At 51.7% G+C, this 27,484-nt stretch overlaps 4 protein-coding genes across 9 annotated transcripts in view; 2 read left to right on the top strand and 2 right to left on the bottom strand.

Moving 5' to 3' along the window:
• The window catches only part of XNDC1N (XRCC1 N-terminal domain containing 1, N-terminal like), a 32,503-nt gene extending 25,567 nt beyond the window's left edge, over positions 1-6,936 (top strand). For 2 of the 3 annotated variants that reach the window (XM_037522876.1, XM_054699499.1), the window contains 6 exons: positions 845-937; positions 2,312-2,504; positions 3,015-3,142; positions 3,298-3,376; positions 5,294-5,423; positions 6,398-6,936. In XM_037522876.1, coding sequence (XP_037378773.1) covers positions 845-937; positions 2,312-2,504; positions 3,015-3,142; positions 3,298-3,376; positions 5,294-5,423; positions 6,398-6,789 — 1,015 coding nt within the window. In that variant the 3' untranslated portion in view covers positions 6,790-6,936. The remainder of the gene's footprint in view (positions 1-844; positions 938-2,311; positions 2,505-3,014; positions 3,143-3,297; positions 3,377-5,293; positions 5,424-6,397) is intronic. The other variant, XM_037522878.1, reaches the window with a different exon arrangement.
• On the bottom strand, positions 4,535-10,784 carry ART5 (ADP-ribosyltransferase 5). 2 transcript variants are annotated; one of them, XM_037522881.2, is made up of 5 exons: positions 10,739-10,784; positions 10,293-10,452; positions 8,703-9,432; positions 8,092-8,124; positions 4,535-8,007 (listed from the first exon to the last, which is right to left on the bottom strand). In XM_037522881.2, exons 2-5 carry the CDS (start codon positions 10,347-10,349, stop codon positions 7,901-7,903), a joined length of 927 nt encoding a protein of 308 aa, XP_037378778.1. In that variant the 5' UTR covers positions 10,350-10,452; positions 10,739-10,784; the 3' UTR covers positions 4,535-7,900. The 2 variants fall into 2 exon arrangements, with proteins under 2 accessions (XP_037378778.1, XP_037378779.1); XM_037522882.2 differs by having other exon boundaries at positions 4,535-8,004.
• Positions 10,785-12,855: 2,071 nt separating this feature from the next.
• ART1 (ADP-ribosyltransferase 1) lies at positions 12,856-26,972 on the top strand. Of its 3 annotated transcripts, XM_037522865.2 has the most exons (5): positions 12,856-12,889; positions 17,962-18,079; positions 18,386-19,166; positions 20,705-20,746; positions 26,937-26,972. In XM_037522865.2, exons 2-5 carry the CDS (start codon positions 18,017-18,019, stop codon positions 26,954-26,956), a joined length of 906 nt encoding a protein of 301 aa, XP_037378762.1. In that variant the 5' UTR covers positions 12,856-12,889; positions 17,962-18,016; the 3' UTR covers positions 26,957-26,972. The 3 variants fall into 3 exon arrangements, with proteins under 3 accessions (XP_037378762.1, XP_037378761.1, XP_037378759.1); XM_037522864.2 differs by lacking the exon at positions 26,937-26,972 and having other exon boundaries at positions 20,705-20,911; XM_037522862.2 differs by lacking the exons at positions 20,705-20,746; positions 26,937-26,972 and having other exon boundaries at positions 18,386-19,483.
• Positions 23,128-26,861, bottom strand: CHRNA10 (cholinergic receptor nicotinic alpha 10 subunit). The gene is made up of 4 exons (XM_037521271.2): positions 26,591-26,861; positions 26,054-26,208; positions 24,795-25,327; positions 23,128-24,098 (listed from the first exon to the last, which is right to left on the bottom strand). Exons 1-4 carry the CDS (start codon positions 26,591-26,593, stop codon positions 23,641-23,643), a joined length of 1,149 nt encoding a protein of 382 aa, XP_037377168.2. The 5' UTR covers positions 26,594-26,861; the 3' UTR covers positions 23,128-23,640.
• Positions 26,973-27,484: the final 512 nt, after the last annotated feature.

Raw genomic sequence — 27,484 nt, 5'->3', positions numbered from 1 at the left:
ATGTTCTCTGCAGAAAGTATCTATAATTTTCATCTAATTCTCAAAGAGGCCCACGACCTAGAAAAGACAAAGCACCTATAGCAGAAAGAGCCCTTCCTTGGAAAATCAGGGCCAATCATGTTGCTGTCTCCGTGACCCTTTGTAGACCTCGGTTTTCCCATCTTTGCAGCAAGGGCACTGCAGCTAGGGGTCCCTTTGGATCCTTGCCACTCTACAGCTGCTCTTTGAACTCATGGTATTGTTTGGTCTTCTTGATGCTTATCACCTACCTGGCCTCTCACCCTAATCAGAACCCACAGGGAGTGCCTGGTCCCCTGGGGATATACCTGCTGAGGTGGGAATAGAGTGGGTGCCCTTGGTGGGAACAGCCCTGGTTATGTCTGTGGACATCTTCAGCTCAGCTTAGCTTAGAGGAAAAGCTCCCTCCCCACCGCTGAGATGTTTAGCCCTCCCTGATGTAGGCTAACTCAGTCTTACATGTAGCTTTAACTCTGCTAGTGATGAATGCGTTCAGCAGGATTCTGACCCTCATGCATCCCTGAACCACATCTCAGCATCTCAGTCCCTCCCAAGGAGATTGCCCCATCCCCAGCTCTGACACCCTAACCTCAATACCCTTTATAACACCCTCTATTCTTGAATACCCTTTATTCCTGTTTTGACACCCACTTTAAATCCCTACTTACTTGCCATCCCCTACATTTTTTATTCTTAACAATAATTGAATTGAGTATTTGTCAAGTGCAGAGGCTGAGATCGGGAGGCCCTCTCCCTTCTCCCCAGGGCCCGACTTCTCCCATGCTGGAGACCTGCTCTGATTCTCTCCCATCCCACCCCCTTCCAGGTTCATGTTCATCCTCATGATCATCCTGACTGCATTCCTCTGTGGCCTCAACAACATCTATGTGCCCTACCAGGAGACAGAGCGGCTGGGCAAGTATGCAGGGGCAGAGGCAGGCGGGACCCTGCGGCTGATCGCCTCTTCCTTTCCCTCTCCCCCCCTCACCTGTTCACTCAATATTCAATATTCATTCTCTGGTTTGGTGAATCACTCCCTGCTTGATTCACACCCACTCAATCATTTATTCATTTACTCATCCATTACTCATTCTTACATTGTCTCTAAACTCCTGGCTATGTGTTCATGGATGACAACTAATTAGGTCAAAAGTATGTTTGCTAAAATTCTCAGGTATGTTGCATGGTAGACATTTTGACTGAAAGTAGTTAAGAGCATTTAATATTCAACAAGCAGAAATAGAACACATCATATCAGCATTTAGAAAGAACACCTGGAATGAATGTAGAGAATGGAATAACAAGAGACATTGAGGTCAGAGGCCAGTTGCAGAGGTTGCTGCAGTAATCAAGGCCTGAGCTGGCACTAAGATGGAGGACATAAGACAGAGCCATGAATAAATACAATAGCAGGGAGAATGTGGTCAGGTCTACAAATAATTAACAGACATTCTGGAGTAGAAAAGGGCTTCCTGGAAGAGGCAGCACTAGTGTTGTTACCACTGCTGTCTAAACCACCATCCCCTCTCACCCAGACCATGGCAACAGTTTCCTAAGTGGTCTCCATGCCCCCATCTCTCACCCTCTTCCCTTCCATTCTACTCACAACAGTCAAGGTGATCTTTTCGAATGTAAATCAAGTATGAACCCTCTGCTTAGAGCTCTTCATAGCTTCCTAAAGGTGGTGGCCATGGTAGGGATCTTTGTTTTTATCCTATGAAATCCTGCATGATCTGGTTGGTCCCGACTTACCTCTCACAACGCTCACTCCTTTGCCCTCCAATACCAGCTTTGCTAGCCTTTTTCGGTTCCTGAAATGCCCCAGGCTCTCCGCCTTGAGGAACACTTCTCCACATCTCCTTCCCTCTCACCTGTTGATTCCCATGTGTCCTTCAGAGTTCAGCTTGAATGCTCAAAGAAGCTTTCCCCAACTCCCAGACTAGGGCCATGCCTTGTGCTGCTCCTTTACTTCACTTGCCACAATTTTAAACTATTTGCATAATTAGAATTCCCATCCCAGAGCATCAGTTCCTTGAAGACAGGACATCTTGTTCACAACTGTTTCCTTAGCACCCGTGGTACTACTATGTGCTCAATAAATATTGGTTGACTGAAAGAATAAAAGTTGGAGCACAGAAATGGCAAGTGTCTATATGGACTGGGCTGGTCCAAAGGCTTCATGGAAGTGGAATGCCTTTGGTTGGGTCCTGGGAGGTGAGGAGGAGAGTGTCTGAATGGCTCTCAAGCTCATTTCCACCCCTCACGTCCCCTCTTTACTTGGCCCCCACGCCAGTTTCAATGAGACATTCCAGTTTCTGTTCTGGACCATGTTTGGCATGGAGGAGCACAGTGTGGTAGACATGCCTCAGTTTCTGGTGCCTGAATTTGTGGGCCGGGCCCTCTACGGCATCTTTACCATCATCATGGTCATTGTGCTGCTCAACATGCTTATCGCCATGATCACCAACTCCTTCCAGAAGATTGAGGTACGTGAACTGAGAGCACGTTAGGCCAGGGAGGAGAAGGGGAGAGAACTGGTAGACACCCGGTGTCTGCTCTGCTTCTGCTGCTGTCTTGTTTTGTGCCTTGGGGCAACTTTCCCTCTTGGCCTCATTTTCCAGATCTGGAAAATGTGGGTCTTAGTATTTGTTTCTCCAAACACAAGTCTAGTGCTCTTTGCACTTTATGTTTGGGAGGAAGAGTGTTGTGGGAAAGTGGGTGAGGACATGAGAGGGGAGGGGAAGAGGACTGATGGGCTGGGGTTTGTGGCTGGCAAGCAGACTGGGTAGAGGGATGTCAGAAAGCTAATGGGGGGAAGAAGCAAGAGGGAGATAAGCAGGGAGAGTGTGGGTAAGCAATGAGAATGGAGATAGGAATGGGGAGAAGAAAGTGGTTGGCTCACTGAAGAGGTGCTGTGAGGACGGAGGCAGTGTGGGTGGGCAGGAGGACCAGTAACCAAAGTGGTCCCCACTGAGCGCACACCTGCTGGACCCCAGGATGATGCTGATGTAGAATGGAAGTTTGCTCGCTCCAAGCTCTACCTGTCCTACTTCCGAGAAGGCCTGACGCTGCCTGTGCCCTTCAACATCCTGCCCTCTCCCAAGGCCATCTTCTACCTTCTCAGGTGATGTCCTTAGAGTTCTCACTCCCACCCGCCCCAGGCATCCAGACACAGTCCCCCTCCCGTCCCTCTTCCCCCGCCCCTGCCCCGCAACTACTTCTCCCAGGAGCATAGACCCTGTCCTCTGACTAACCCTTTCATGCCATCTAATCTCTCAGGAGAATTTTCCAGTTCATTTGCTGCTGTTGCTCTTGCTGCAAAATCAAGAAGCCAGACTATCCTCCAATCCCCACCTTTGTGAGTACCTCATCCCCTAGTTGTTGGTCTTCTTCACATCAGGAACCTGTTGTTCATACATTTTGTTCCTTTGTCTACACATCCCTAGCTTGTCTGTGTGCAGGTGTCTTGCTTGGGAAGTCTGTCTCCAGTTCCTGTTCTCTCACATAGTTTGCCTTTCCCTCTTCCTAGCTCTGGCCATTTTCTAATCTTCCAATCTTGGATCCCCAGATGAAGAAGGCCTTCCCTTATCTGGTGGATCAATAATGTGTTCAACAAACACTTACCAAACTGGAGAGAAAGGCAAGCCTGACGGTGGTCCCTCAAGGTGCTCCCGGTCTAGAGTAGCAGAAGGAAACAGACTAACTTTCCAGTATGACAAGCCTCTGATAAAAGGAAACATGGGGGGCTACTGGGCTGCAGAGGGGGAGCTTCAGATCAGGGAGCTTCCCAGAGACCTTGTGTGCAGAGCAGAATCCTTTAGAATAAACAGGAGGTTGATGGCAGCACAGGAAACAGCATGTGCAAAAGCACAAGACATGACAGCAGAAATTGAAGGCCCTAAGTTCCAGCTCCAACCCCACGGCACTCCCCACCCCCCTGCATGGATGCCTCTTTCGCCTACTGGGACCTATGACACTAATTTCTGAAAATACCACCCTTCCAACCCCCTGCAGCCCCAGCTCCTCTACCCCTCGCCACTTCCTGACCCTGTCCAGGATGCCTGATGCATATTTGCAGACCACATGCCAGGGCTGCCTCCACACAAGGAGAAAATTCAACTTAACTTTTGAGGTTGTGTTCAATTCTCAGGTCCGCGCCCAGGCCTGGATGGGCAGAGTCTCTGCGTCCTGACAGATCCCACATCCCAGCCAAATGGGTATCTCCCAGTCTTCCATTGCACCCCACTGAGGTTCCCTTCTTCTAGCTGCCCCCCACCTCACTGGCCAGTTCTTTGGTCCTCCAGTCAGGCTCCTTTCCCATTTATCCTGCATCCTCAGGGAATGGCCCCACAATTTTTATTCCTTATTTTACACAAGAAAAATGCAGTATATACTCTAGCCTAAAAGGGTTCATCTTTCTCTCTCAACTTGTCTGCCCCATCTCTGACGACTCACCTCTCCTTCAAAATACTTAGTAAATGCTATGCTTATTTTACATTACAGAAGTAGAGATGCTAACTCTAAAATATTTAGAGAAAAATAAAACTAGTTAAAGGAAAATAATTATTTCTTAAGCCTCTAGAGAGCCTTTACTCTAGGCCAGGGAAGCACCAACCAGGGAATCGGGCATTATGAGCACTTGTATTTTAAATCTGGAGACACTCAGGCCTAAGGAAGTCAAGGAACTTGCCTGCGGCACAAAGCTACAAAAGGACTGAGCTGGCCTTTGAACCTGTGTCTTCCAATCCAGAACTTTGCCTACTCTACCTGTGCTCTCTCTGTTACCTGCCCCCCTCCTGGTACTGTCCTGAGGCCTAAAACTGGACCCAGAACCCAGTCATTCTTATTTGCCTGATTTCCATCTCACATGCATGAGTAGGCCCATGCATCGGATGCCTCCCCACATCTGCTCGTTCCGCCCCTCTGCAGGATTTTAAGGCAGGGTTAACCTGGATTAACTTAACTCAAGAAAAACAAGGTTGGGTTGGTGGCAACATTCTGTCTCTGCTCCCCCCACCACTTCCACCTTTCAATCCCATCCTCATTCAATCCCTCCACTCATTTCATCCCATCCTCCTCCCCCGTTGCCTTTCCTTTGCCCTTTCCCCAACTGCTAGCCTCCATCCTTCTATCTTCCAAGAAAGTACCAGGGTCCAGACATGTGGCCTTCCTAATAGATTTGCCTCTGTCCTTCACTGCCTAGAAGAGGGAACAGTGATTAGCACAATGGTAGAGGGTAAACAGTCTCTCACACCCTCCTGTCTTCCCAACCCAGGCCAATCCTGGGGCAGGGACAGAACCTGGGGAGGGTGAGCGCGGATCCTACCGCCTACGTGTCATCAAGGCCCTGGTGCAACGCTATATAGACACAGCCCGGAGGGAATTCGAGGAGACCCGTCGGAAAGGTTGGTTGCTCACCTCCAAGCCTTCCCCATTCCTGTTCCTTGCTCAGCTAGGATAAAAGCACAACACACAGGTTCACACCTCTCTCCCAACCTAGTTATATGTGTCCCTCCCTCCCTTGCCCCTGGAACCGAAACTTGCACAATGTGGTCCCTTGCACTCAGTTACTCTCTGACCCATTCTCTATTCCACTCATTTCATCCTCCCATTTCTGCCTTCATTCATATGCTCATTTATTCTCACATTACTCTCTTACCCATTCATTCATTTACTTCATTCATTCTTTTATTTATTCACTCATTGAACCAATGGTCATTGCTATGTCTTCTTTGTTCCAGACTCTGTCTTGGAGGGAGGGGGGACTGTGTAGAGCAGAGACTCAGAGAAAGCTTTCAGTCTGGTGAGGAAGAGAAAACTTCTGACTAGGCAGAAAGTGCTTAGCTAAGAGAGACACAGATTGCAGTTGAGAACCCAGAAGAGAGAGAGCCTGTCATTTTGAGAGGCTCATGGGAAGGTAGGAGGATGGAGTTCCAGAAGCTAGAGACAGAGAAGGTGAACTGGGCCCTGAGGATGGTTATGAGTTGGACGGGTGTAGATGGGAAGGAGGGTTGGCAGGGGCAGATGTACAAATCACCACCCATTACAAACCTTCCCATCCCTAGGGATTCAGATGCCTTCTAAACTCACCACCACCCCATCCCATTCAGATTCATGTGCCCCAGACTCTGCCTGCTAGTCTGACCCCTAGAGAGGTGGGCCAGGGAAGCACCAACCTGGGAAGTGTGCACTATGAGCACCTGTATTTTAAATCTGGAGGCACTTGGGTGACACTCCATAAGCCAGTCTCACTTCCTCCACTTCTCTTCCCTCAGAAATCCCAGACATGTTGTCTCCTGGGGTTCACTGAGGATAGACGTGGTACAGGGCAGCCCAGCATGTGAGAGACCTCTTCATTAACACTGTCTCCCCCTCCCAGACCTGGGCAACAGACTGACAGAGCTGACCAAGACTGTGTCTCGACTGCAAAGTGAGGTAGCCAGCGTGAAGCGCACTCTGGCAGTAGGAGGGACACCCCGGCCCCCCGGAGGTGCCAGCATCCTCAGCCACTACATCACAAGAGTACGGAACAGCTTTCAGAACCTCGGCCCCCCCATCCCTGAGACACCAGAGCTGACAGTGCCAGAGACTGCGGGGAGCCAGGAATCTTCAGAAATTGGGCTTCAGGGTGCTGGTGATGCTAGAACTCCAGCTTCTGGAGAGCCTGGCCCTTCCTCCCCAGCACCTGTGCTAGTGCATAGGGAGCAAGAATCAGAGGGGGTTGGGGACCTGCCCCAGGAGGAAGATTTGGGAAGCAAGGAGGTGTTCTGATGCAATGGGCGGGTCCCTTCTGTTGGTGAGTCAAGCACCCTAGATGAGGAGGGAGTCACTTAGTAGGTGCCTATGCTGCTTTCCTTGCCTCAATAAAGTTTCTGTTCTGCATGTCAGATGTTTCCAGAGTGTTTCCAGATGCTTTGAGATCCCCTCCCCTGAAATGGACTCTTGTGGGGAGCAGGGCAGAGAGAAATAGCTTGTTTGGGGGTCCCAGGTATCTTGGGTTTAGGATCCTACTTTGAGTTCCCTCGAATGTTTAGGGTGCTCTCAAATCTTCAATGCGCTCTGTACTGGAAGGCCTGGGGCCTGGTTTTGATACTCTTTTTTTTTTTTTTTTTAAAGATTTATTGGTTTATGCATACAAGGGCTGGGGTACAGGCCAGAGATGCGGGGCACAAGAGGATTCACCAAAGACAGAGTGGGGAACAGAACAGGCAGACTGACCAAAGTACATTGCTGAGGGGAGCAGCGGGTGAGACAGGAGAGGTCTGCTGTGCCATGTGGGTAGCTCCTGGCCAGCCAGGGGATAGAACTCATGCTGCAGAGGCTGCGGAGAGCCCCACAAGCTGCATCCCAACCCCTTGCGCCACTAGGGAGGCCCTTGATACTAACTCTTTGTCTCTGAGCAAATTGTTTCCTTTGTGACTTTGCAAAATTCCTCGTCTAACAAAAGAGCCGAGGAATCTGTCCCCCTTCCTGCATTCCTGTTGTGGAACCCTCTGGCTGTTAAAGCTTCTGAGGTGTGACAGGGGTCTGCACAGGGGAGCATGTCTAAGAGCGATGAACAAGTCCCATGTGGTCAGAGCAGGACAGTGATCCAGTCTCATGGAATCGACCAATGATGACATTCAATGTCACCACACTGCAATACTGTTTAATCAAGTGGCCATCACAGTACTACCCTTGCTTGTTCCAGAGAGTCCCCACCACATAGTGGGGTTCCCTCCATGCTACATGGCCTTATACCTGCCCCCCATATCCCAGTTGAGAAGATGGCTGCTAGGCTGGGTCTGAAACCATGTTCTTATTCTCAAGACTGTTGGAAGCCCCCCTTCTTCATAGGAAGGTCACCAGTTCCCAGGACTCCTAAGTGGCAGGCACTGAACTTTCAGGGCCCAGCTCCTGAGAGCTGGAACCCCCCAGGGGCCAAAAGCAGGGTTTTCCAGGACTGCAGCGAGAAGGCCCTGTTGGAGGGTGAGTCTGGCTGGTCACCTTCTGAAGAAAGAAAAGAAGGTGAAGGCCAGCACGAATAGGAGGGTAGTCAAAACAGCTGAGGGACAGGGGAGGAGAGGGACTCACTTGGAAAAGATGCACAGCCTGGCCTCTTCTCCCCTGCAATAGACAGCACCACGGTGAGGCCTCCACGCTGACAGACCCTTACACCCAAACTTCCTTCCCACCAGGCTCTGGCATGGCCCGTTCCACTTCTCAGTTCATCTTCCCCTCTGACTCTCCTTTCCCCTTCCTTCCCCAGGAAATCTCCCCAGGTGGTCTATCCCTCCCTGCCCCACCCAAGCCCCAGTCACTCTTCCCTTGTGTCCCTTTCTCTGCACTTGGAATAGCAGTGTCCCTGTAAACCCCATTAAACTTGGGGCCTCGAGATCTGCAGCACCACTCCTCTACCACTTTCCTCTGCTTGTTAACCTTAACCATGTTCTTTTGGTCTATCAGGCTGTATAACAGATGGAACTTTTCAAGAACATTTACAGAATCATCTGAGACTATTCACAGATCTGGAAAACCTGCTAAGAGTTGGAAGAATATAAGTCATAAAGAACAATACCTTCAGCTGACTTCTAGCCCTCAGTGTCCCCATTAACCAAGTGGGTTTCCTGAAGGTCCTGGGGATTGAGCCTTCCCGGTTTCTTTCACCCACCCTGCCCGTCCTGCTTCCCTCATGCACAGCTCACCACCCAGATAGGCGCAGTTAAAGTGGCTGCAGGTCTGATTATAGCTCCAGAGAGACACTACGCTCTGGGCTCCGTCCTGGGAGAACCTGGTGACCAAGAAGACTTCATGGGGGGGAATCAGCACCTCACGCTCCTCAGGAAAGACAGACAGAGACTGGATAGGGGCCCCAAAGCAAGTCCTTATAGAGAAGAGGGTGGCATTACCAAACCTGCGGGCCACCCCCTCATCTAGGGAGCTGGAGGCAAACTGGCCCAAGCGGACAGAGTCCCCTAGCCTCCCAGGTTCAAAACGCAGGGTGCCCACACCTCGAAACACCACCTCCTCAGATCCCCTCCTGCAACCCTCACTCCCCCGCAGCAACTGGAGGGCCCGGGTCAGGTAGAAATGCAGGGCCTTGAAGGGGAAAAGCCTCATGTAGAGCTCCCGGGAGGCACCGCCTGTCCGGACTGCCTGGTTCAGCTCCCAGTACAAGGTGTTAGAAGAATTGGTGTAGACCATGACGGCGATTCCGTGCTGGGCTTTGAAGCCAGGGGGCAGGGTGAGCCCTTGACACCTGCGCTCCCAGGCTTCCTGGGCTGCCTCCCAGGACTCCCGAAGCAGAGCATGGCGGGCCATCTCCTCCTTTAGCAGAAGGACTGCCTTCTCCTCCATTTCCTCTGAGCAGCCCACATAAGCATCATCAAAGGTGTCTGGAGCCAGGCTCAGGGGCAAGATGGGAACTGCTTGGGCCTATGGAGGTAAAAAAGAGAGCAGCCACCAGGGGAAAATGCTTAAGTTCAGAGCACCCGCCAGGAGCGCTGGCGGCAGATCAGGAACACAGAATCTCATTTCTACGCCTAAATATCTGGTGATTCAATTTGGCAAGAGCCCAAAAGCATTAGTAACACAGGCAATACACTCAGACGTTCATGAGTTCAAAGCCTGGCTTCACAGCTACAGCCTGTGGAATCAGGCAAGACATCACTTTTCTGGGCTACTTCAACCTCACAGGGTTACTGTGAGGAAAGCACAGAGAACTTCACTTCCTAACCCTAAAAGCAGTCATTCTGTCATTAGAGAGGCCCTGCAAGAAGGGCCAGTTAACTTATAAGTGCTGTCCTGGCTCTAAGACCAGTATGCGGGTGATATGCAAATGGGTAGACAATTACCTGTCTCCGTCTTCAGACATGTTCCCTCTCAGCCACCACACCAAGTCATTGTCAGTTCTAAGAGGTTCCTGAGTCCTCTCCCCACTTCAGAAGCCCTTATCCCCAAACCTGGGCTGGGTATGGGGAAGACCATGGTCTGGGAGGGGGGAAGTATACAGGGAAGGGGAGGGGGGTGTTGCCTGGGTAGGAGATGGGAAGTGAGGAGAAGAAAGTTGGAGACGTCCCTAGGGAAGGAAGGAAGGTGGTGAGAGGACCAGGTGGTAAGAGTGTGGGGGTTCTGGGAGAGGAAATGGGTGTTTCCACAGGAATGGAGGTTCCCAAGCGGAAGAGGATTGAGAGAACTGGGATCCCACGGAGAGATTTGTGAGGAGTCAGTCCCCCAGCCCACCTCCCAGGGTCTGTCCCTCAAGCGTTCCTGGCTGGGGACGGTTCCCCTGTTACCTGCCCGAAGTTCTGGAGAGCAAAGCAGCCGAGGGCGATCAGCAAAGCCAGCACCATCTTGGGGCAGCCTTCAGGGGACGCGGTCCAGATGAGGACAGGACCCGCCGCGACGGGCACGTCGTGGCTTCAGTGGGCGGGAGGATGGTGACCCGGACACTTTCTGTGGCGTGAAGGGTCCCAGATCCAGGCCCGGCCCGGGCGGGGCGTGGTTGGGGGGGTGGGGCGCCTCGGGGTGTCCAGTCCCCCCTCGCAAGAGCAGCCCCAGGCCTGGGTTCCCAGATTCCCCGAGGCGCCTCAGCGCAGCGTTTTTCGGGCTCGGGCTCGGGCTGGGGGTCGGAGTGGGGCTGGGGTGGGGGTGGGGGTGGGGTGGGAGCTGTTTCTGTGATGGTGGCGAAGGTAGAGCGCAGTCTGGCTCCTCCAGAGAGGCTGAGGGGGCGAGGACCCACCTGAGGCTGGGGAGTCGGGGAGCCGCAGGGGCCCGCGGGGCTGAGGTCTGGGCGGCGCAGCGCGGCGCTGGCCCCGGAGTCCGGCCGGTAAACACAGCGGGGCGGCTAACTATAGCCGCGGCCGTCACCCGACACCCCGCTGCCCCACCACGGAGCGGGCGGCGGGGGGCGGGGAAGGGGCTGGGGCGCGCCGCTTCTCTCTCAAGGACACCCAGTTCTTTCTCCAGGACCTTCTGTGGCTCCGAGCAACATGAGGGCTGTGCGAGGGGTCTTGTGAGACTTGACCTCTCCCTGAGGTGGGCCCAGACCCCGCCTTGCCCCGACCCCCGGCCCATTAGGCCCGGGAGCCCCCGGGGTCTCTCCTCCCTGAAGTCACCACGGGCGTACTCGCTCATTTGCATGCAATTTGCATCTCGTGGTCAAGAATCTGAGGCCCCCACCCTTCTCCCCCGCTTTACCCTCTCATCCCTGTCAGGGTTGGGCCAGATGTAAAGTGGCCTCAGGTCCTTAGGGTTGAGTCACCTAGCCCCCCCAGATTCTCTCTGGACTGCTCAGACTAAGGTGACCCGATGTTTATAAACACTCGCCTTTTCGTAGGCTTGTCTGTAAATAACCTGGCTGAGAGTTCTGGATGTCCAAGCGGAGTAACAGGAGAAGGGGCCGGTTAAAGGATCTGAAAGCAGCTGTGGGAAAAGCTTTCAGAGTGGCTGAACCTCTAGGGGTGGGAGGGTTTTTGCCCTTTGGTGGCCAGAGGGGTGGGGGCGTTGAACATGAGGGTTTGAGATGTTGCCTGCTGGGACTGAGCTGGGCATGGAAGGTTACACTTACTCCAAGGCCTCCATCCTGCTCTGGCTTACTGGCTTGGCTCCACCCCTGTACCCCATCCCCTCAGCTTGCCGTCCACATAAATAATTGCCTTCACCTAAAATCCTGCTTTCTCTAAAAACTCTTCCTGTAGTGCGAAATAGAAGACAAAGTGTGCGTCTGAGCTTGGCGGAAGGGTGGGGAGAGCTGTAGAGTGGATTCCCCCAAATCCAGAATGCCAATCAGCTTCAAGACAAGTTCTGGTGCCCCCTTCCAATAAGACTGATCACCCCAAGGCCTTCCTGGTGGCACAGGGGTTAAGCACCACACTATGAAGCTGTCCGCAGGAGCAACCCACATGGCGCAGCAGACCTCTCCTGTGGTGCCCGCTGCTCCCCTCAGCATTGTATTTCGTCAGTCTGCCTGTTCTGTTCCCCACTCTGTCTCTGGTGAATCCTCTCACACACACACCCCCGCCCCGCCCCTGCTCTTTGGCGTGTACCCCAGCTCTTGTATGCATAAATAAATAAATCTTTTTTTAAAAAAAAAAAGATTGATCACCCCCAGAGCCTAGATTAGAAAATCAAGAGTCACCCACTGCTTGCCATCATTGTGAAAAGCAGCAGGTAGCATCTTGTCTACATTTCCTGCCTCTCACTGGAAAGACATGAGAATTTACAGTTGCTGGAACAGAAGATATTGTTCGAGGGCAGCTAGACCTGCAGGGACAATCCCCGATACCATGAGTTTGTCCTCTGCCTTCTGGCTTGGAAGATTATTTCTTCCATCCCAAAACTTGGAACCTCCAGAAAGCCCCCCAAGAGAGGTAGTTAAATCTAGTCATTGAGCAGAGCCCCTGAGTGAGGCAGAAAGATCACACAGCAAATCAATGTAGCAGGGACCCAGAACTCAGTCTTCTTAATGTGGGAATTTCTCCTCATACCATGCTCACATGAAAAAAAAAAAAAAAAAAAAAAAACGTAAGGAGAAACTCTTTGAGGCCAGGGGTGCTGAGTTGCAGGATCCAAGCCACTAGAGAGGCAGTGTTCCAGCCTAGATCCTCCATGCCTTACTCCCACCTTCTCTGCTTCAGGGAGTCCCTCTTATATGGGGGAGCACTGGCCCAGGGCAGACTGGGCATAAGCTAGTGTTTCTGAGCCTTAAGGAGACATCCAGAAATAGCTGGGGGAGTGTCACATTTCTGAGCAGCTGCTGTGGGGGAAGTCCAGTGGAGGAGGGGGTGGGGAGAGGGGGGTTGACAGTATAAAGGAGAAGCATGCCCTCTCCCTCCCCCAGTGGCCATCACAGGAGACCAGCACCGGCGTCCCCACTCTGGAGAAGGCCTAGGTAAGGAATACACCATCTGGGTGCCAGTCAGGGAAAGAGGCTTTTGGTTTTTTTCAGGGGAAATTTAGGGTGGTTGTGGTGGGGTTTTAGGAATCATTAAGAAAAGTTTCAGGGAACCTCTTATCTTAGTCCTTGTAGGCTACTATAACAAAAAATCCAGATTGGGTAACTTATTAACAACAAACATTTATTTTTCACAGTTCTGGAGCTTGGAAGTTCAAGGTCAGGGTGCCAGCATGATTGGGTCAGGATTCCTTTCCTAATTCACTGCTAGTACCTTCTGTGTCTTCACACAGCGGAGGACGCTAAGGAGCTCTGTGGGGCTGCACTTTCATGAACTAATCACATCCCAATGGCCTCACCTTCTAATATCACATTGGGCATTCAGATTTCAACATGTGAGCTAGGGGTGGGTGTGGGGAGGGGGACAAACTTAGATCATAACACCTTTGATAGGGAGGCTCCCAAGCCTCCCTACTTAAGGAGGCTTGGGAAAATCAGGGAAGTTTGGGGCCATTGGGAAAATTGGGGATTTCTGGATCACATTCCCAGAAGGAATGTTCAATGAGGGCCTGGATAAGGAAAAACTGACAAGAGAAGTGTCCTGAGCAGCATGAGAGGAAGGACAGAGAAGGGCAGCTCCCTTCGGTTCTGAAAAGGAGTTACCCAGTTGCCTCCACTTCAACAACCACACCCTCCTGTCACTCTGCTCGCACCCCCTACATTTACCCCAGTACTGGCCACCAGAGTCATCAAGTCACGTGCTTACAATGATCCCCATTGTTGCCTGCACCTGGGAAATCCCTCAGACTCTCAGCAAACATTTCAGGAAGCCTCACCTCTAGGCTTTATGCTGACCTCTGGGGACACAGAACTGATGAATAGTTCCCACCTTCAATGAACCCCCAGGTGGGGTTGTGGGGGAGAGACAGACATCTAATGGCAGCACAGTGTAATTAGAACAGTGACAGAAGAAAGCACAGAGTAGGAGCCCAGAGGACTTCCTGGAGGAAGTAACCTCTGAGCTAAGCCTTGAGGAGTAGGTAGCAGGAAGCCATCCCCAGCAGACAGCAAAGTGTGCAAAGGCACACAGAGAGAAGACTCCCAGGGCGGTGTCATCTGGAACTTTATTCTGACAGTAGCAGCCAGTGCGGGTGGAGGGCTAGGTCACAGAGGACCTCAAATGCCACCCTGAGCAGGTTGGCCCCTGAACTGAGGGTTTGGAGGGAAATTTTATTTTGTTTTGTGTTTTTACTTTATCCCCCTTATTTTGTTTTTATCTCTTCCTTCATAATTTTCACTTCTGCATTTTCACTCTGTACTTTGAGATTTTTTTTTCCAGTCAGTTTGGCACAGAGGGGTTTTAAGTAGGTAAGGAACTTAGCATTAGAAACATTGATGTCCCCACTCCAAAGATGGTTGATTAGCAGGGATGACAGAAGAGGCAGGGACCAGTAAGACCAGGGCATGAGCCATGACAGGGGATGTGGGGGTGAGGGAAAGGGAAGGTGCATCTAGGATGGATCCACATTAGTTGGCAACTAACAATGTTTGATGAATGACTGAATGAATGGATACCCAAGTGGCCATTTTGGGTAAGTGGGTGAATAATAAGGATGGTATATTAGATGAGATGATTCTGATGGTAAGTTAACAGGAAACTCCCTGAGCTAGATCGAACCTAAAGAGGAATTTAGCACAAACATTCTAGCATAACTCAGGAGATGCAAGGGCTGGAAATGAAAAGCCTTTAAACACCCAAGAAGATGGGGCCTCCCCGGTGGCGCAGTGGTTGAGCGCTGGGTTGCAAAGCTGCCTGCAGCCTCTGCAGCGCCGGTTCGATCCCTGGCTGCTCCTCAGCCACCCGAGGAGGGTCCCGCATGGCGCGCAGACCTCTCCTGCCGCCCGCTGCTCCCCTCAGCAGCGTACTGCGGTCCTTCTGCCTGCTCTGCTCCCTACTCTGGCTCTGGTGAATTCTCTCACCCTCCCGCGCTTCTGACTGTACCCAGTGCTTGTATAAATAAATAAATCTTAAAAAATAAATAAATAAAAAACCCAAGAAGATGTCTCAGTGCACCCGTGCTTTGGCTTCATTCTCCAAGCAGCTCTCTCTGCTTCTCAGCCTTTGCATCTTTCTCTGGGGATCCCATGTCTTCCCTCCCTCTACAGTATAACCACGACTCTCAAATGTCTCATCTTATTCTCCATTCTGTTTCCTCTCAGACATCTGATGCCCCTGGAGAGTCTACGTATACCAAACTGAACTCATATCTCCCCTCCAGATCTCATCATTCATTCGATATATTGTTTATTGAACATCTCTGTGATGAGCAAGATGAGTGCTTAAAGTCACTCTGCTCTGTGTATCCAGCTCACAACGTGGAAACATGAGGCTAATCCTTGATTTTTCCCTCTCTCACCTTCAATATCCCATCAGTCTAGAAAATTCTTTTTTTTTACTGATTTATTTATTTATTTATGCTACAAGAACTGGGGTACAGGCCAGAGGTGAAGGAGGGTGAGAGGATTCACCAAAGACAGAGCAGGGAACAGAACAGGCAGATTGCCTGAAACACACTGCTGGGGGGAGCAGCGGGCAAGTCAGGAGAGGTCTGTTGTGCCATGTGGGTAGCTCCTGGCCAGGGATCAAACTCATGCTGCAGAGGCTGAGGATAGCTTCATAGTGCTGTGCTTAACCCCTTGTGCCACCAGGGAGGCCCACAGTCTAGTAAATTCTAACTCAGAGTCCATCCTCACTGCCATTACCTTAATCAGCCCAAGTGATTCATTGTCCTCAGTCTGATTTCACAGTTCTTCCCTATCCCAAGTCTCTGATTTCTTTTACTAACTTGTCCCTGCAGAGCAAAGATGGGGACAGAAACAGGACAGTGGAGAGTTTTCACTGCATGACCATTTCATGCTTAGAGGCATGTGAGTGTTTATTCTCATGCTGATGGGTCTTCAGGTTGACAGCAGATTGGCTCATCTAAGAGGGCATGGCTGGGCAGCTCTGTTTTAGGCTGCCACTTTGGCTCAGCTAGTCTTGCTATTGTTGGGGCTAAGGTGAGCTCTTTACATGCTCATTCTGGGGTCCAAGTTGAAGGAATAGTCTGGGCCACTTTTGCATGGCTTGTGATCCAAGAAAAAGACCCTCTTTTTTGTTTTGGGTTCTCCCAAAGCAGACCCAGAGACAAGGGTGTAGTGAACTTCTTTGTAATATGATCCCAGGATGTCCTAGTAAAGGGGTGAGTGGCAGTGTGAGACAAAGAAGGCAGAAAAGCCAATAAAAAGTGTGTTAATGAGCACACTGTGACCATTGAGACAACCTGGGGCTTAGTCCCACTGTGGAACCTCTAACTTCCATCCATCATTGGTTGAGGGTTGTCCCTAAGGTTATTAAATTCCCTGCACTTTTGGGCTACCATTAGCAAGCACCCAGGGTGATGGAGAAAGCCTCAGACAGAAATGTGAACAGCAGAGTTGGGGCTCCATTAGCACCCATTGCACCTGTGTGTGAACTTGAAAGTGGTCTGAGGGAATACTGTTTGGGGAATCAACCGTGTCTGGCACACTCCCTTTTACTGAGTGTCAATAGGGGTGCACAGGGTAGGGAAAACCCCACCTGAACACATGGACAGCTTTCTCCACAAGAAAGAGAGGTTCTATTTTAGAAGCTCAGGCTTCTTTAATGGGTTCCAAGAGTTCGCAGACAAGAGCATTTTCTTGCTGCCACATACACTGCCCGTTAGCATTCCATTCTGGAATTGGGGAGCAGTATCTCCAAGAACCAGAGGGGACTAGGAGCAGTGATGCTAACCTTAGTGAGATGGGGTGGGGGGAGGTGGGGGACAGGCATAGCCACCTGAAGTATATGTCTTATTTGTGTGAAGGTGCATATATCCATTTACTGAGTAGACTTCGGGTTTTATCAGATTCGCAAAGATAAAGGCCCACTGGCTGTATTACCATTTGTGTACTAAAAGGAAAACAGAAATAACTGAATAGTCTTTTATGTGCTAGAGTATCTCTAGAAGGATACACAGAAAATGGGAATATTGGTTATCTCTGGAGAGGTTGGACATGGGGAGTGACTGAGACACTTTACTGCATGCCTTTTAGATTACATTTTGAAAAATGAACATGGATTACCTATTAGAAAATTAAAATTTTATGATATTGGGCCTCCCTGGTGGCTCAGGGGTTAAGATCTCAGTGCTATCAAGCTATCAGCAGCCACTACAGCATGAGTTCAATCCCCAGCCAGGGAACTGACCCACATGGTGCAGCAGACCTCTCCTGTCTCGCCCGCTGCTCCCCTCAGCAGTGTATTTCGGTCAGTTCTCCTGTTTTGCTCCCCACTCTGTCTCTGATGAATCCGCTCACCACTCCCATTTCTGGCCCACACCCCAGTTCTTTGCATAAATAAGTAAATAAATCTTTTTAAAAAATATTTATTTATTTATGCATACAGGAGCTGGGGTGCAGGCCAAAGGTGCAGGGGATTTATAGCTGTCCATGGCCCTCAGGCGGTTGAGGGCTGAGGGGAAGAGGACTCAGCATGTACCAGGAACTGCAGGAAAAGGGGAGGACCTCTGCAGCTTCAAGTCCTGCGCTAAGCCTACTCCTGAGTTCTGTGATCCCACCAGGTGACCCATGAGGTGAAGCCCAGAGGCCCCACCATGGCAGTCATGATCCTTCACAATTGGTCCAGTTTTGTCAATAGTCCCATATGCAAGCTTGGCATGCTTGACAAAATATCTTCTACTTTTCACATCCTGAGAGTGCTTACTTTTCCTTTCCTGCTGCCCAAAACTTCTTTCTTAATCAAACCCCAGTCTTTTCTTTCCCTGTCTTCTTTGGTTGCAGCCTTGTTCTCCTATTCATTCTGTAAGACACTGTTCACATGTCACCTCCTCCAGGAAGGCTCCCATATTTCTTCAGCAAGATGGGTTCTTTCTCTTCTGTACCTCCATTTTCCATGTTGTGACTCTGTGTCAAGCACTAGGTATGGCACAGACTAGGTGTCAAGTGATATTTATGAAGCTGTACAGATTAACATTCCCATTTTCCAGATGAGGAAACTGAGACCCAAAGAGAAACAATAACTTGCCCAGGGTCACCTCCAACATGCAGACTCCTGCCATGGTATTTCTGTCACTTGTGTCCATGGGCCTCATGGAAGCACCACAGGTATGGTCATCCTCCACTATCCCCATGCTAGCAGGGAGCTAAGCTGTTGGCTTGTGAACAATGGAAAGAGAAGCAGAGGGAGAGGACAATGCCTGGCATTTCCCTTGGGGATCATGCAGCCTGAGGGGATAGCTCCAGACTCAAGTCCTGTGGAGTTTGCAGCTACCAGTTCCCAATCCCTTTTCCCTCTAGGTATTTTTGGATCCCTTAGCATCTTTCTCAGCCTAGTGGAGGGGAAAGCTGCATGATAAGCCCCTATTATCCCAGGGTCCATCCTCTCAGTCCTAGCTTCTCCCTCTTCCTCAGGTTCACGGTCACTCCATCACTGGACGAGACCTCTTCTCTCAAGAAATGCCCCTGGACATGGCCCCAGCCTCTTTTGATGACCAATATGCTGGCTGTGCAGAGGCCATGATGGCTGCCCTCCCAGCTCTCAACCTCACAGAGTTCCAGGCCAATAAAGTGTATGCAGACGGCTGGGCACTGGCCAGCAGTCAGTGGCAGGAGCGCCAGGCTTGGGGGCCAGAGTGGGGCCTCAGCCCTACCCGCCTACCCCTGAGACCCCCTGGCTTTCGTGATGAGCATGGGGTGGCTCTCCTGGCCTACACCTCCAACAGCCCCCTGCACAAGGAATTCAATGCAGCCGTGCGAGAGGCAGGCCGCTCCCGGGCCCACTACCTCAACCACTTCCCCTTCAAGACACTCCATTTCCTGCTGACTGAGGCCCTGCAAGTACTAGGCAAAGGCCAGCGTCTGCCCCGGTGCCACCAGGTGTTCCGAGGGGTACATGGCCTGCGCTTCCGGCCGGCAGGGCCTGGGGCCACTGTCAGACTGGGGGGCTTTGCCTCTGCCTCCCTGCAGAATGTTGCAGCTCAGCATTTTGGTAAGGACACTTTCTTTGGCATCTGGACCTGCCTCGGGGCCCCTATCAAGGGCTACTCCTTCTTCCCTGGTGAGGAGGAGGTGCTGATCCCCCCCTTCGAGACCTTCCAGGTGATCAATGCCAGTAGACCTGTCCAGGGCCCTGCCCGCATCTACCTCCGGGCCCTGGGCAAGCGCAGCACCTACAACTGTGAGTACATCAAAGGTGAGCATGGCGCGCCGGGCAGCAGCCCCTGTGTGGAGGTGGACTTCCCCAGGCTGTTTCCAGAGGATACATACCTAGCTATTAAGAAACAAGCAAGCAGTGAGGAGGAGGCAGTCCTGACCCTCTGCACCTCCACACTCTCCATCTACGGGGAGACACAGCCTGAGGCAGCATTCTTCCTGTCCCGGGTGGTGTCTACAACAGAGTTGGTCACTTGCTTGCTGGGAGGCCAAAGAGGGATTCCTGACCAGGGCAGGCAATTTGTCCCCACTTTTTGATAGCTTTCCTATAAAACTATGAGACAAGGACTTATATATTTGGATGTTCATTGCAATATTTTGTGTAATATAAAAATGAAGAAAGAAACCTACGTGTCCACTAAGAAGGAAATGGTTGAATAAAATATGGTTTAACTGTATTATAAAATACCTGGTCAGTATTTTGACCTGGTCAAGCTTTTCGCCCATCTGGAAGCTGGAAGTAGATCAATTTCTAGCCATAGTATTAACAGAAGTGATAAGAGCCCCAATCCCAGTTTCTGAGAGGAGCATGTGTTCCACTGAACAGGAATCCTGGTGCTGTTAGGTGTGCGGGGATGCAGGGGGCAGTGAAGCAGCAGTTGGGTGCTGTGTCCTACATACACTTCAGGCCAAGGCAGGTCTTAGGAAGTCTTCCTTCCATCTTACCTGGGATGACCAGAGAAGCATGAAGACAGGCTTAGGTTCTTTTTTTTTTTTTTTTAAAGATTTTTTTTTTTAAAAAAGATTTTATTTTATTTATTTATACAAGCATTGGGTACAGTCAGAAGCACAGGAGGGTGAGAGAACTCACTAGAGCCAGAGCAGGGAGCAGAGCAAGCAGAAGGACCGAAGTACACTGCTGAGGGGAGCAGTGGGCGGCAGGAGAGGTCTGCGCGCCATTTGGGACCCTCGCCCAGTGGCCGGGGATCGAACTGGTGTTGCAGAAGCTGCGGGCAGCTTCGCAACCCAGCGCCCAACTGCTGCGCCACCAGGGAGGCCCCAGGTTTAGGTTCTTAATCTCACAGGGGATTGCGGGTTCCTGGATCTGGCTGAGTGATTCCAGGGGCTCATGAGACCCATTTTCATAGTTAGAGGCAAGCTGTTCATTGGAAGCGTGGGCCATTTCTAAAATGGGAGAAAGTTCTGTGTGACTCTAGTTCTCACCTCAGACAGCATCATGAGTCTGCACGTGTTGACAGAAGTTGAGGAAGACCTGCAAAGGACACAAAAGAGCCCCCCTTGACTGGGACAAGGCATGGCCAGGGAAAGGTAGGTGAGTCAGGGAGGCAAAGTAATAGGCCAAGAGAGCAGGAGGAATAACCCAGAACAGACTGTGGCTTTCAGGGCTGGCTCACTGCTTCAATTTCAGTCAAGCCTGGGCTAGCAATGTCCCACTAAGGAAGTGGCACTGGGGGAAGTGCCCTGGGTTTTGCTAGAAGAAGTCAGAGATGGACCATTGAACTTGACATCCTTTCCCATATTGGGAGCCTTTGACTCTTTACTCTTTCATCCCTGCAGACAAGAAGTGCAAGTCTGGGCCCTGCCACCTGGATAACTCAGGTAAGGGCTGCAGACATTGGTTGGGCCCAGTTTGGGGATGAGCAAGCTGCCCTGGATTGGGCTCCTTGCCTGGGTATCCTCTTACAAAGAAAACAACCCCCTTTTAGTCAAAACAAGTAAACGCTCTTAGACAGTTCTGGGGGACCAAGAGGTAAGAGTTTGCTCACCTCTCCCAGAAGATGTCTATGTGTGGGGGGCAGTTTTCAGGGTGAGCTGACACCCCTGCCCCCTAGACTGCTTCAAAGGAAGATGCTGATCAGGCCCCAGAATGATTCAGGTTGCATGCAGGAGACAGAAGGAAGGGCAAGGCCTATCAAACCCTCCCTTAGGCCTTCTCTTACAACCACTGAGGACTCCCTTAGGCGGTGGCCAGAGACCTTCCGGTGCAGGCTCTGTCCTAACTTTCTCTGTGACTCAGTTTCTGTTATTAGACCTGTGTCTAATAAGCATATTGGACTAGATGATTTCCGGTCCTTTTCAGCTGTGACTCTCCTCTTCCATTGAACAATGCTGCACCAGGGCCCCCACTTCTGTAGGTGGGAACTGGTCTTGCCAGGGGAACCATCTCAAACAGGCCATCCCCAGAGAAAGAACTATAGCCACCCTTCCCGTGAGTACCCGCTTCTTCCTCAGGGCTCCAGGAACAGTGGTGGGATTAAGTCCCAGTTTCCACTTTTTGTTCCTGCTATGCTCTGTGGGGTAGCACCACTCAGAGTCTAGGCACACTGTACTATGCATCCTACCCACAACCCAGTAGTGGTGGTCGTCACCCCTGTTCTGCAGATGAGGGAACTAAGGCAGAGAGGTAAAGCAACAAGCCACACAGCCAAACTCTTGGTAACCAACACTGTGAGATTGGCTCCCTCCATTCCCCAAATACCATCTTATTTTCTCCTTACTGCATAGTCATCTATTGGAAGGAAGCAGAATCTCATTTTATGAAACCTCATTTTATAGAAAAGCGAGACCCAGAGACAGTGACTTGTCCAAGGTGACCAGAAGCCAGGTCTCCATCCTCCAATGTGGTTAGAGTTCTGAAATATTTCAAGCACTAGAAAAGTTTATAATCTCCCTCTCTGGCCCATCAGCACCTCACCTACCAAAGCTTGGGCAGGTGCGTAAAGAGGAGCATCACTAGATCCACTCAGTTCCTCCACTTCATCCCCCTTCTGCAATATCTCATCTGTGTCAGTAGGAGGCAGGGGGAGGGACCTAGTGCCCCCTGGAAGGGAACTGGGCTCTCCTTGGTCTCCTCATCTCTGTCCACCTTCCCCCTAATTCTTGCCCTTCATCTCTGTCTCCTGTTGCAATTTTCTTCTATCACTTTTGCCAGCTCACTCTGCTAATTTCTCGTCTTCTTGTTTCTTCATGGACATCACATTGCCTCTAAACCTCTCTCTCTGCCTCTCTTTTCCCTGCAGCCATGGGCCAGGGCCCCCTTTCTGCATTCTGGTTCCTTCTACTGCTGCTGTGGCTCCTTATAGGAGAGGCCTTTCCAAGGCATCCAGGCCTCCTCTGATCCATCAGATGGAACAGCCTGCCTGCCACCTCTGCTTGGCATGAGGATGCCCACCGTGCGTGCTCTAAGGGTAGCTCAAGTCCATGCCAGCTTCATCTGCAGGGAACTCTGGGTCTCTCTCTGGTAGCTGCCAGGTCTGCTGGTGGAGAAAGAGAAGAGGATTTGGGAACTGAGCCTTAACCAGGGCTCTGGGAGTGAGACGCTGAACAGAGGTGGGGAACTCCAGGATAGTAGCAATTGGCTTACAAGATCGAAGACACTTAGACTAGTGCGTGTGTGTTTGTACAGGTGGGGAACGGGGTTGGCAAGGAAAGTAATGGCCAAGTGCTTGCTGGTGTTGCTCAAATGCCTCACATGTGTACCTAGAAAGCTCCTATTCACTGCTCTGGGAGGCCTTCTCTGACCTCTCCCACCTGCTGGATTTGGGGCCACCACTTGCTCCCACAGGCCTCTGGGTGCCTCTCTATTTCATGTGTCCGTGTTTGTTTGCCACATCAGACTGTGCGCTTGCTGAGGGCTGGGACTGGATTTGAGGCACACAGGTATGCTGGGAAACGCGCAACAGTCAGAAAGGGATGAATACAGTGTGAATGGTAGTCCCTGCACTGCCCCTGCCTTGGACTCATACAAGCTCTCCAAATGTCACTGTGGGAATGGGGTGGACCTGGCCTAACTCCGGAGCGTAGGGGGCAGGTGAGATGCAGAGAGGGCATCAGGACCTCTGGTAAGGTCTTCATTGAATCTCAGTCATTTTCTCGTCAGTGGACATGTAATTCTGTTCTGATCCATGAGTCCTAAGGCTACTGTCTCGAGGGAGACACATGAATCCCCAATTTCCACCACCATGGGCACCAAGGGTAAGACAGGACACCAAAGAGGTGCTAATCACACACTTTATTGAGTTGGGATTTTACTGAGTTGGGCCAAATCTCTGTGGAACTCTGGAAACTAGACCATGAATCCCCTTCTTTGAGCCCCTAGGGGACAGGCAAGACCAAGTGCCTGTAATAGCAGCCTCTGAGGAAAGACGAGAAGACTGAAATGCAGCAGGTCTCTCTCCACGGCAAGCTCTAACACTTAGCATTCAAGTTCACGTCTACCTCCAGGGCTTTGATCTTGACCCTTATGAGCATTCTTCCCCTTTAGGGATTAAGGGAGTGGCAAGCTTCAGATTTGCCTTAGAAGTTAGGGTACATAGACAGCAAGTATCCCCTTGTGGGTTGTGAAGTCAGCAGCCAGCACTGATCCTGAACAGAAGGTGGCTCTAGCTCTTAGGTACAGTGGGGAGAAATGGGTGGCCTAGCTGAGGGCCAACAACTACCTGACCTTTCCATCCCTGTCTGGAGGTGCTGTGGCTTCAGCAGACCCCTGGGACTCAAAGGGCCTGCACTAGCACCAGGAGGCTCATGACTAGGGCCATGGAGAAGAAGATGCCCAGGAAAAAGCGGTCCATCACACGGGCCAGGCGCTTCCAGTCCTCATGGCGGCGCTGCGCTGCCCGGTGGCTGTGGAAGGTACTGGCAATGGTGGCTACGTGATGGAGTAGAGCTTCCTGATGGCACAGACACTGAGGGTCATGGCAAGGGCTTGCTGGGGGACCAGTCCCTGCCTCAGAAGGCTGGAGGTTGGGGGGTGGCTCATGTGGCCTAGACCACCCACAGGGTTCCCCGCGTTCCCGTACACACAGGCCCCGTGCCAGATATCCCAGCAGGAGGGCCCGGGCCCAGGCTGGCACTGGGCGGGCACTGGGACCACAGTAATGCAGGTTCATGATAAGAATAGTGAGCGCCGTGGAAAAGGTGACCATGGTCATGGTGGCCATGTAGTACTTCCCTGCAAGAGAAAGAGTGAGCCGGACTCAAATCTAGAACTCAGGGAGCCTGAACTTCCCAGCCACCTCAGCACAAATAGGAACACGCTCTCAGGAACCTCCAAGCCCAACAGATGCAAGCAGGAAGGAGGCCATGGTCTCCAGTCCTGCATTCCTATAGGTGGGTGCTTAGCAACAGTTGCTTCCTAATCATTCTCTTCACAGTTGGAGGCTGCACTCATACACAACTGGCAAAAGCCACTGCTCTCCAACAGCAACAGCATGACCTGAGGCTAGGTACTGATATTCTCAGCACTACCGGTATAACATTAGAACTTACCTCACAGATTTGTGTGATGCTTCCCTGAGTTAATAAATGGCAAGTGCTTTGGAGAGTGTCAGGCACATATTTAGTACATTTTGCCTGTTATTACCATAGTGACGATGTTGATAGTCTTTCCTCAAGTACTGAAGAAAAGACCGAGACCTGTTTCTTCCTGCCCCACTAGAGAGGAAAGTCCCCCCTGGAAGGGACCACTCCTTTCCCTGCTTCTCAGAATGAGACATGCTCGCTGTCACACTAAGGTGTGGCCCAGTCTGTTGCCCCAGGTCCTGCCCCTGGCTTTCCTCTTGTCCCTGCCCCTGAGCACTGGAGAAGTGTGCAAGGACCAGTCTCCAGGACTTAGAAGTTCTGGAGCTTGCCAGCACTCTCTGCTCACCTATGAGCGGCACACTCTCTGCGGGCGGCATGCTCTCGGCCAGGAGCAGCTGGAAGACGGTGAGCGCCAGCAGCACGGTGACGCCCAGTGACACCTTCTCGCCTGAGTCGGCGGGCAGGTGGAAGGCGAGTGGTGCTAGCAGTGAGATGAGCACGCAGGGCAGCAGCAGGTTGCACACGTAGGCTGCAGCTCGGCGACGCAGCAGCAGCGTGAAGGTCACGTCTGGGTAGGGCTCGGAGCAGCAGCCATAGGTGAGCACGCGCCTCCGCGCAGGCATGCCCAGCACACGCCACTCCACGTTCTCCACAAAGTCTGCTAGGCTGGCGGCGGCTCCTTGAGAACGGACGTCCAGCTGATGCCCGCCATGTGTCCAGGAGCCAAATGTCAGGCTGCAGCGCTGAGCATCAAATGGGAAGGCTGACACATCCACGCGGCAGGAGCTGCGCGTGATGGCGGGTGCGTCCCAGCGCACTGAGCCGTCGTTCCGCAGGACCACATTGGTGCTGGCTGAGGCCGGTGGTTGAGCGTCAGCCCTGTAGGAGGTGGGTGGAGCTCCCTGAGGTGATCACAGTGGAGCCCTGGGGCCATGGAGGCCAGGACAGACCCCAGGGGCTCTGTGACTGCAGGACCCTAGGGCTTAGTGGGAAGCATGGAGTGTGGGGTAGAGAGGACCCTCTGTACCTTTGGTGCCCTAGAAGGGGCTGCTCCTGAGGTCCCGGAAGGGACACAGATCTAGCTGAGGGCAGTGTGAAAAGACCTCTGCAAAAGTTGGCACTTGCCAGCACAGAGACGCCCCTTGGGTGTCATCTGCAAAACTCTTAGAGGAGCCAGGGATTGTGTGGGAAAGAAAACAGAGGACTAGTTTAGGTGGCACAAAGGAATGCTCCAGAGGTGTAGACCCAGGAGGTAATCCCCAGGAAACCCTGAGAGACTCAGAAGCAGCCTGGAAGGGTGGGGGAAGTGCCATAAAGAGACACTTATGCTTTCCAGAACTCACTTCTGGGCCAGATACGGAACTGGCCCAGGACTACATAATGGATTCCCAGGAGACTGTCAGCCTGGTTTGGTTTGGGTCAGTCTAAAGAGGGAATGCCGTCAAGGGACTATGAATTTAGAAGCGTGCAGGCATAAAGTTTCCAGGGCAGCATAGCAACCAGATTAGGTCGGCGGGATGGGAGGGGAAGGATGTCAGTGCAAACCTGGAGCCTAGGGCAACTCCGGGAGGGGTAGGGAAGGGGGGTTCCCCAGGCCGGCATTACTTGTTATAGAGAACGATGTCTGGCCGCCACACAAGACTGCTGGGGATGCGGATGGCATCCAGGCCACCATAGGCATCGGGATCCCATCGTAGGTAAGCATCTGTCCATTCCTGTCGGATCCACAGGTACAGAGTCAGCACCTGGTTCCGCTCATCCTAGTGGGGGCAGAGAATGGGCACAGATGTAGATACAGGAATATACATACTCTCCTCTGTGTATGCAAGCTCATCTACAGGGCTCTGGAGAGCACCCACAAACCCGACTTGCCTATGCAGCCCAGTTCCCACCCAGGCCTGACCTTGCCATGTGACCTTAGCAAATTCTTCTCTGCTAGGCAGGGATTAGGTGTGCAAGTTGTGGATACTAACAATTAGTATCCATCATTTGGTAATTGTTAGTATTGTTGTTAATATTAACATTTACAAAAAATAATTTTTTGGAGAATAATCCTAGTCACCTCTCCCTCTAACCCTTTCCTCCATTCCTGGACAAGGTTATTACAGACACACCTCACAGTGTACAACCACCACAACATACCATGTCGATGATCTGGGACAGTGTCACCTCCAGGGTCACGTTCAGAGCTTGGTCTGTGTCTGCCACAGGTCTCAGGGCACTTGTGTAGTTGGCGAAGAGGTCACGGAACAGTTTGTGAGCCAGCCTGCCCTCAACTCCCAAGCATTCTGGGGGACCAGTAAGAAGGGTTGTCTATCTGAGACCTTAGTCCAGGCACCTCTGCTCATATTCTCTGCTCCACTCTCTCACAGCCACAATGTCCCCATGTCTGCGCTCTCTTCCTCTGGCTGTAGTCTAGTTCCTCCCCAGCCTGCCTCCTGGGATGAAGGAGCTCTGAAACCTGCTCCTTATGCATTCTCCGTTGCAGCAAACAGCATCCCCCTGTGACCTCAACTGGAAATCCAAAATGATCTCTCCCGGGCCTCCCCGGTGGTGCAGCAGTTGAGCGCTGGGTTGCGAAGCTGCCCGCGGCCTCTGCGGCACCGGTTCAATCCCCGGCTGCTCCCGGGCCACCGGAGAAGGGTCCCACATGGCGCACAGACCTCTCCTGCCGCCCGCTGCTCCCCTCAGCAGTGTACTTCGGTCCTTCTGCCTGCTCTGCTCCCTGCTCTGGCTCTGGTGAATGCTCTCACCCTCCTGCACTTCTGACTGTACCCAGTGCTTGTATAAACAAAACAAACAAACAAATAAATAAATAAAACATGCCTCTATTAAAAATAATAAATAAATAAATAAATAAATAAACCAAAATTATCTCTCCCTTCTTCTGCCCCCTTCCCCTCTAGTCCAACCAGTCCCCAGATCCTATCAGTCAGATTACTAAACAGGTCTTGAATGTGTCATCTCTTCTCCAGCTGAAGCCTTGTCCTCCCTGGTGTGGACCACAGCAGCTGCAGCAGCCTCCTTACTGCAGCC

This window comes from Talpa occidentalis, unplaced genomic scaffold (genome assembly GCF_014898055.3).
Source record: "Talpa occidentalis isolate TD23 unplaced genomic scaffold, MPIMG_talOcc4v2.1 talOcc4.3, whole genome shotgun sequence".
Lineage (NCBI taxonomy): Eukaryota > Metazoa > Chordata > Mammalia > Eulipotyphla > Talpidae > Talpa > Talpa occidentalis.
This window is presented reverse-complemented; position numbering and strand designations above follow the sequence as displayed.

Bases quoted from the DNA above. Each gene is read 5' to 3' on its own strand.
- ART5 (XM_037522881.2), bottom strand. From the start codon at position 10,349: ATGGTGCTGGCTTTGCTGATCGCCCTCGGCTGCTTTGCTCTCCAGAAC. The intron at 8,125-8,702 runs GTGAGCTGTGCA...TGTCTATTGCAG, and splicing joins TAACTGCGCCTATCTGGGTG to GGGAGAAGAGGCCAGGCTGT. The intron at 8,008-8,091 runs GTGAGTCCCTCT...TTCTTTCTTCAG, and splicing joins AGGCTGTGCATCTTTTCCAA to AAGGTGACCAGCCAGACTCA.
- CHRNA10 (XM_037521271.2), bottom strand. The intron at 25,328-26,053 runs GTAATGCCGGCC...CACCTCCTACAG, and splicing joins GACATCGTTCTCTATAACAA to GGCTGACGCTCAACCACCGG. The intron at 24,099-24,794 runs GTGAGCAGAGAG...TTTCTCTTGCAG, and splicing joins AGAGAGTGTGCCGCTCATAG to GGAAGTACTACATGGCCACC.
- ART1 (XM_037522862.2), top strand. From the start codon at position 18,017: ATGCAGACTCCTGCCATGGTATTTCTGTCACTTGTGTCCATGGGCCTC. The intron at 18,080-18,385 runs GTATGGTCATCC...CCTCTTCCTCAG, and splicing joins GCCTCATGGAAGCACCACAG to GTTCACGGTCACTCCATCAC.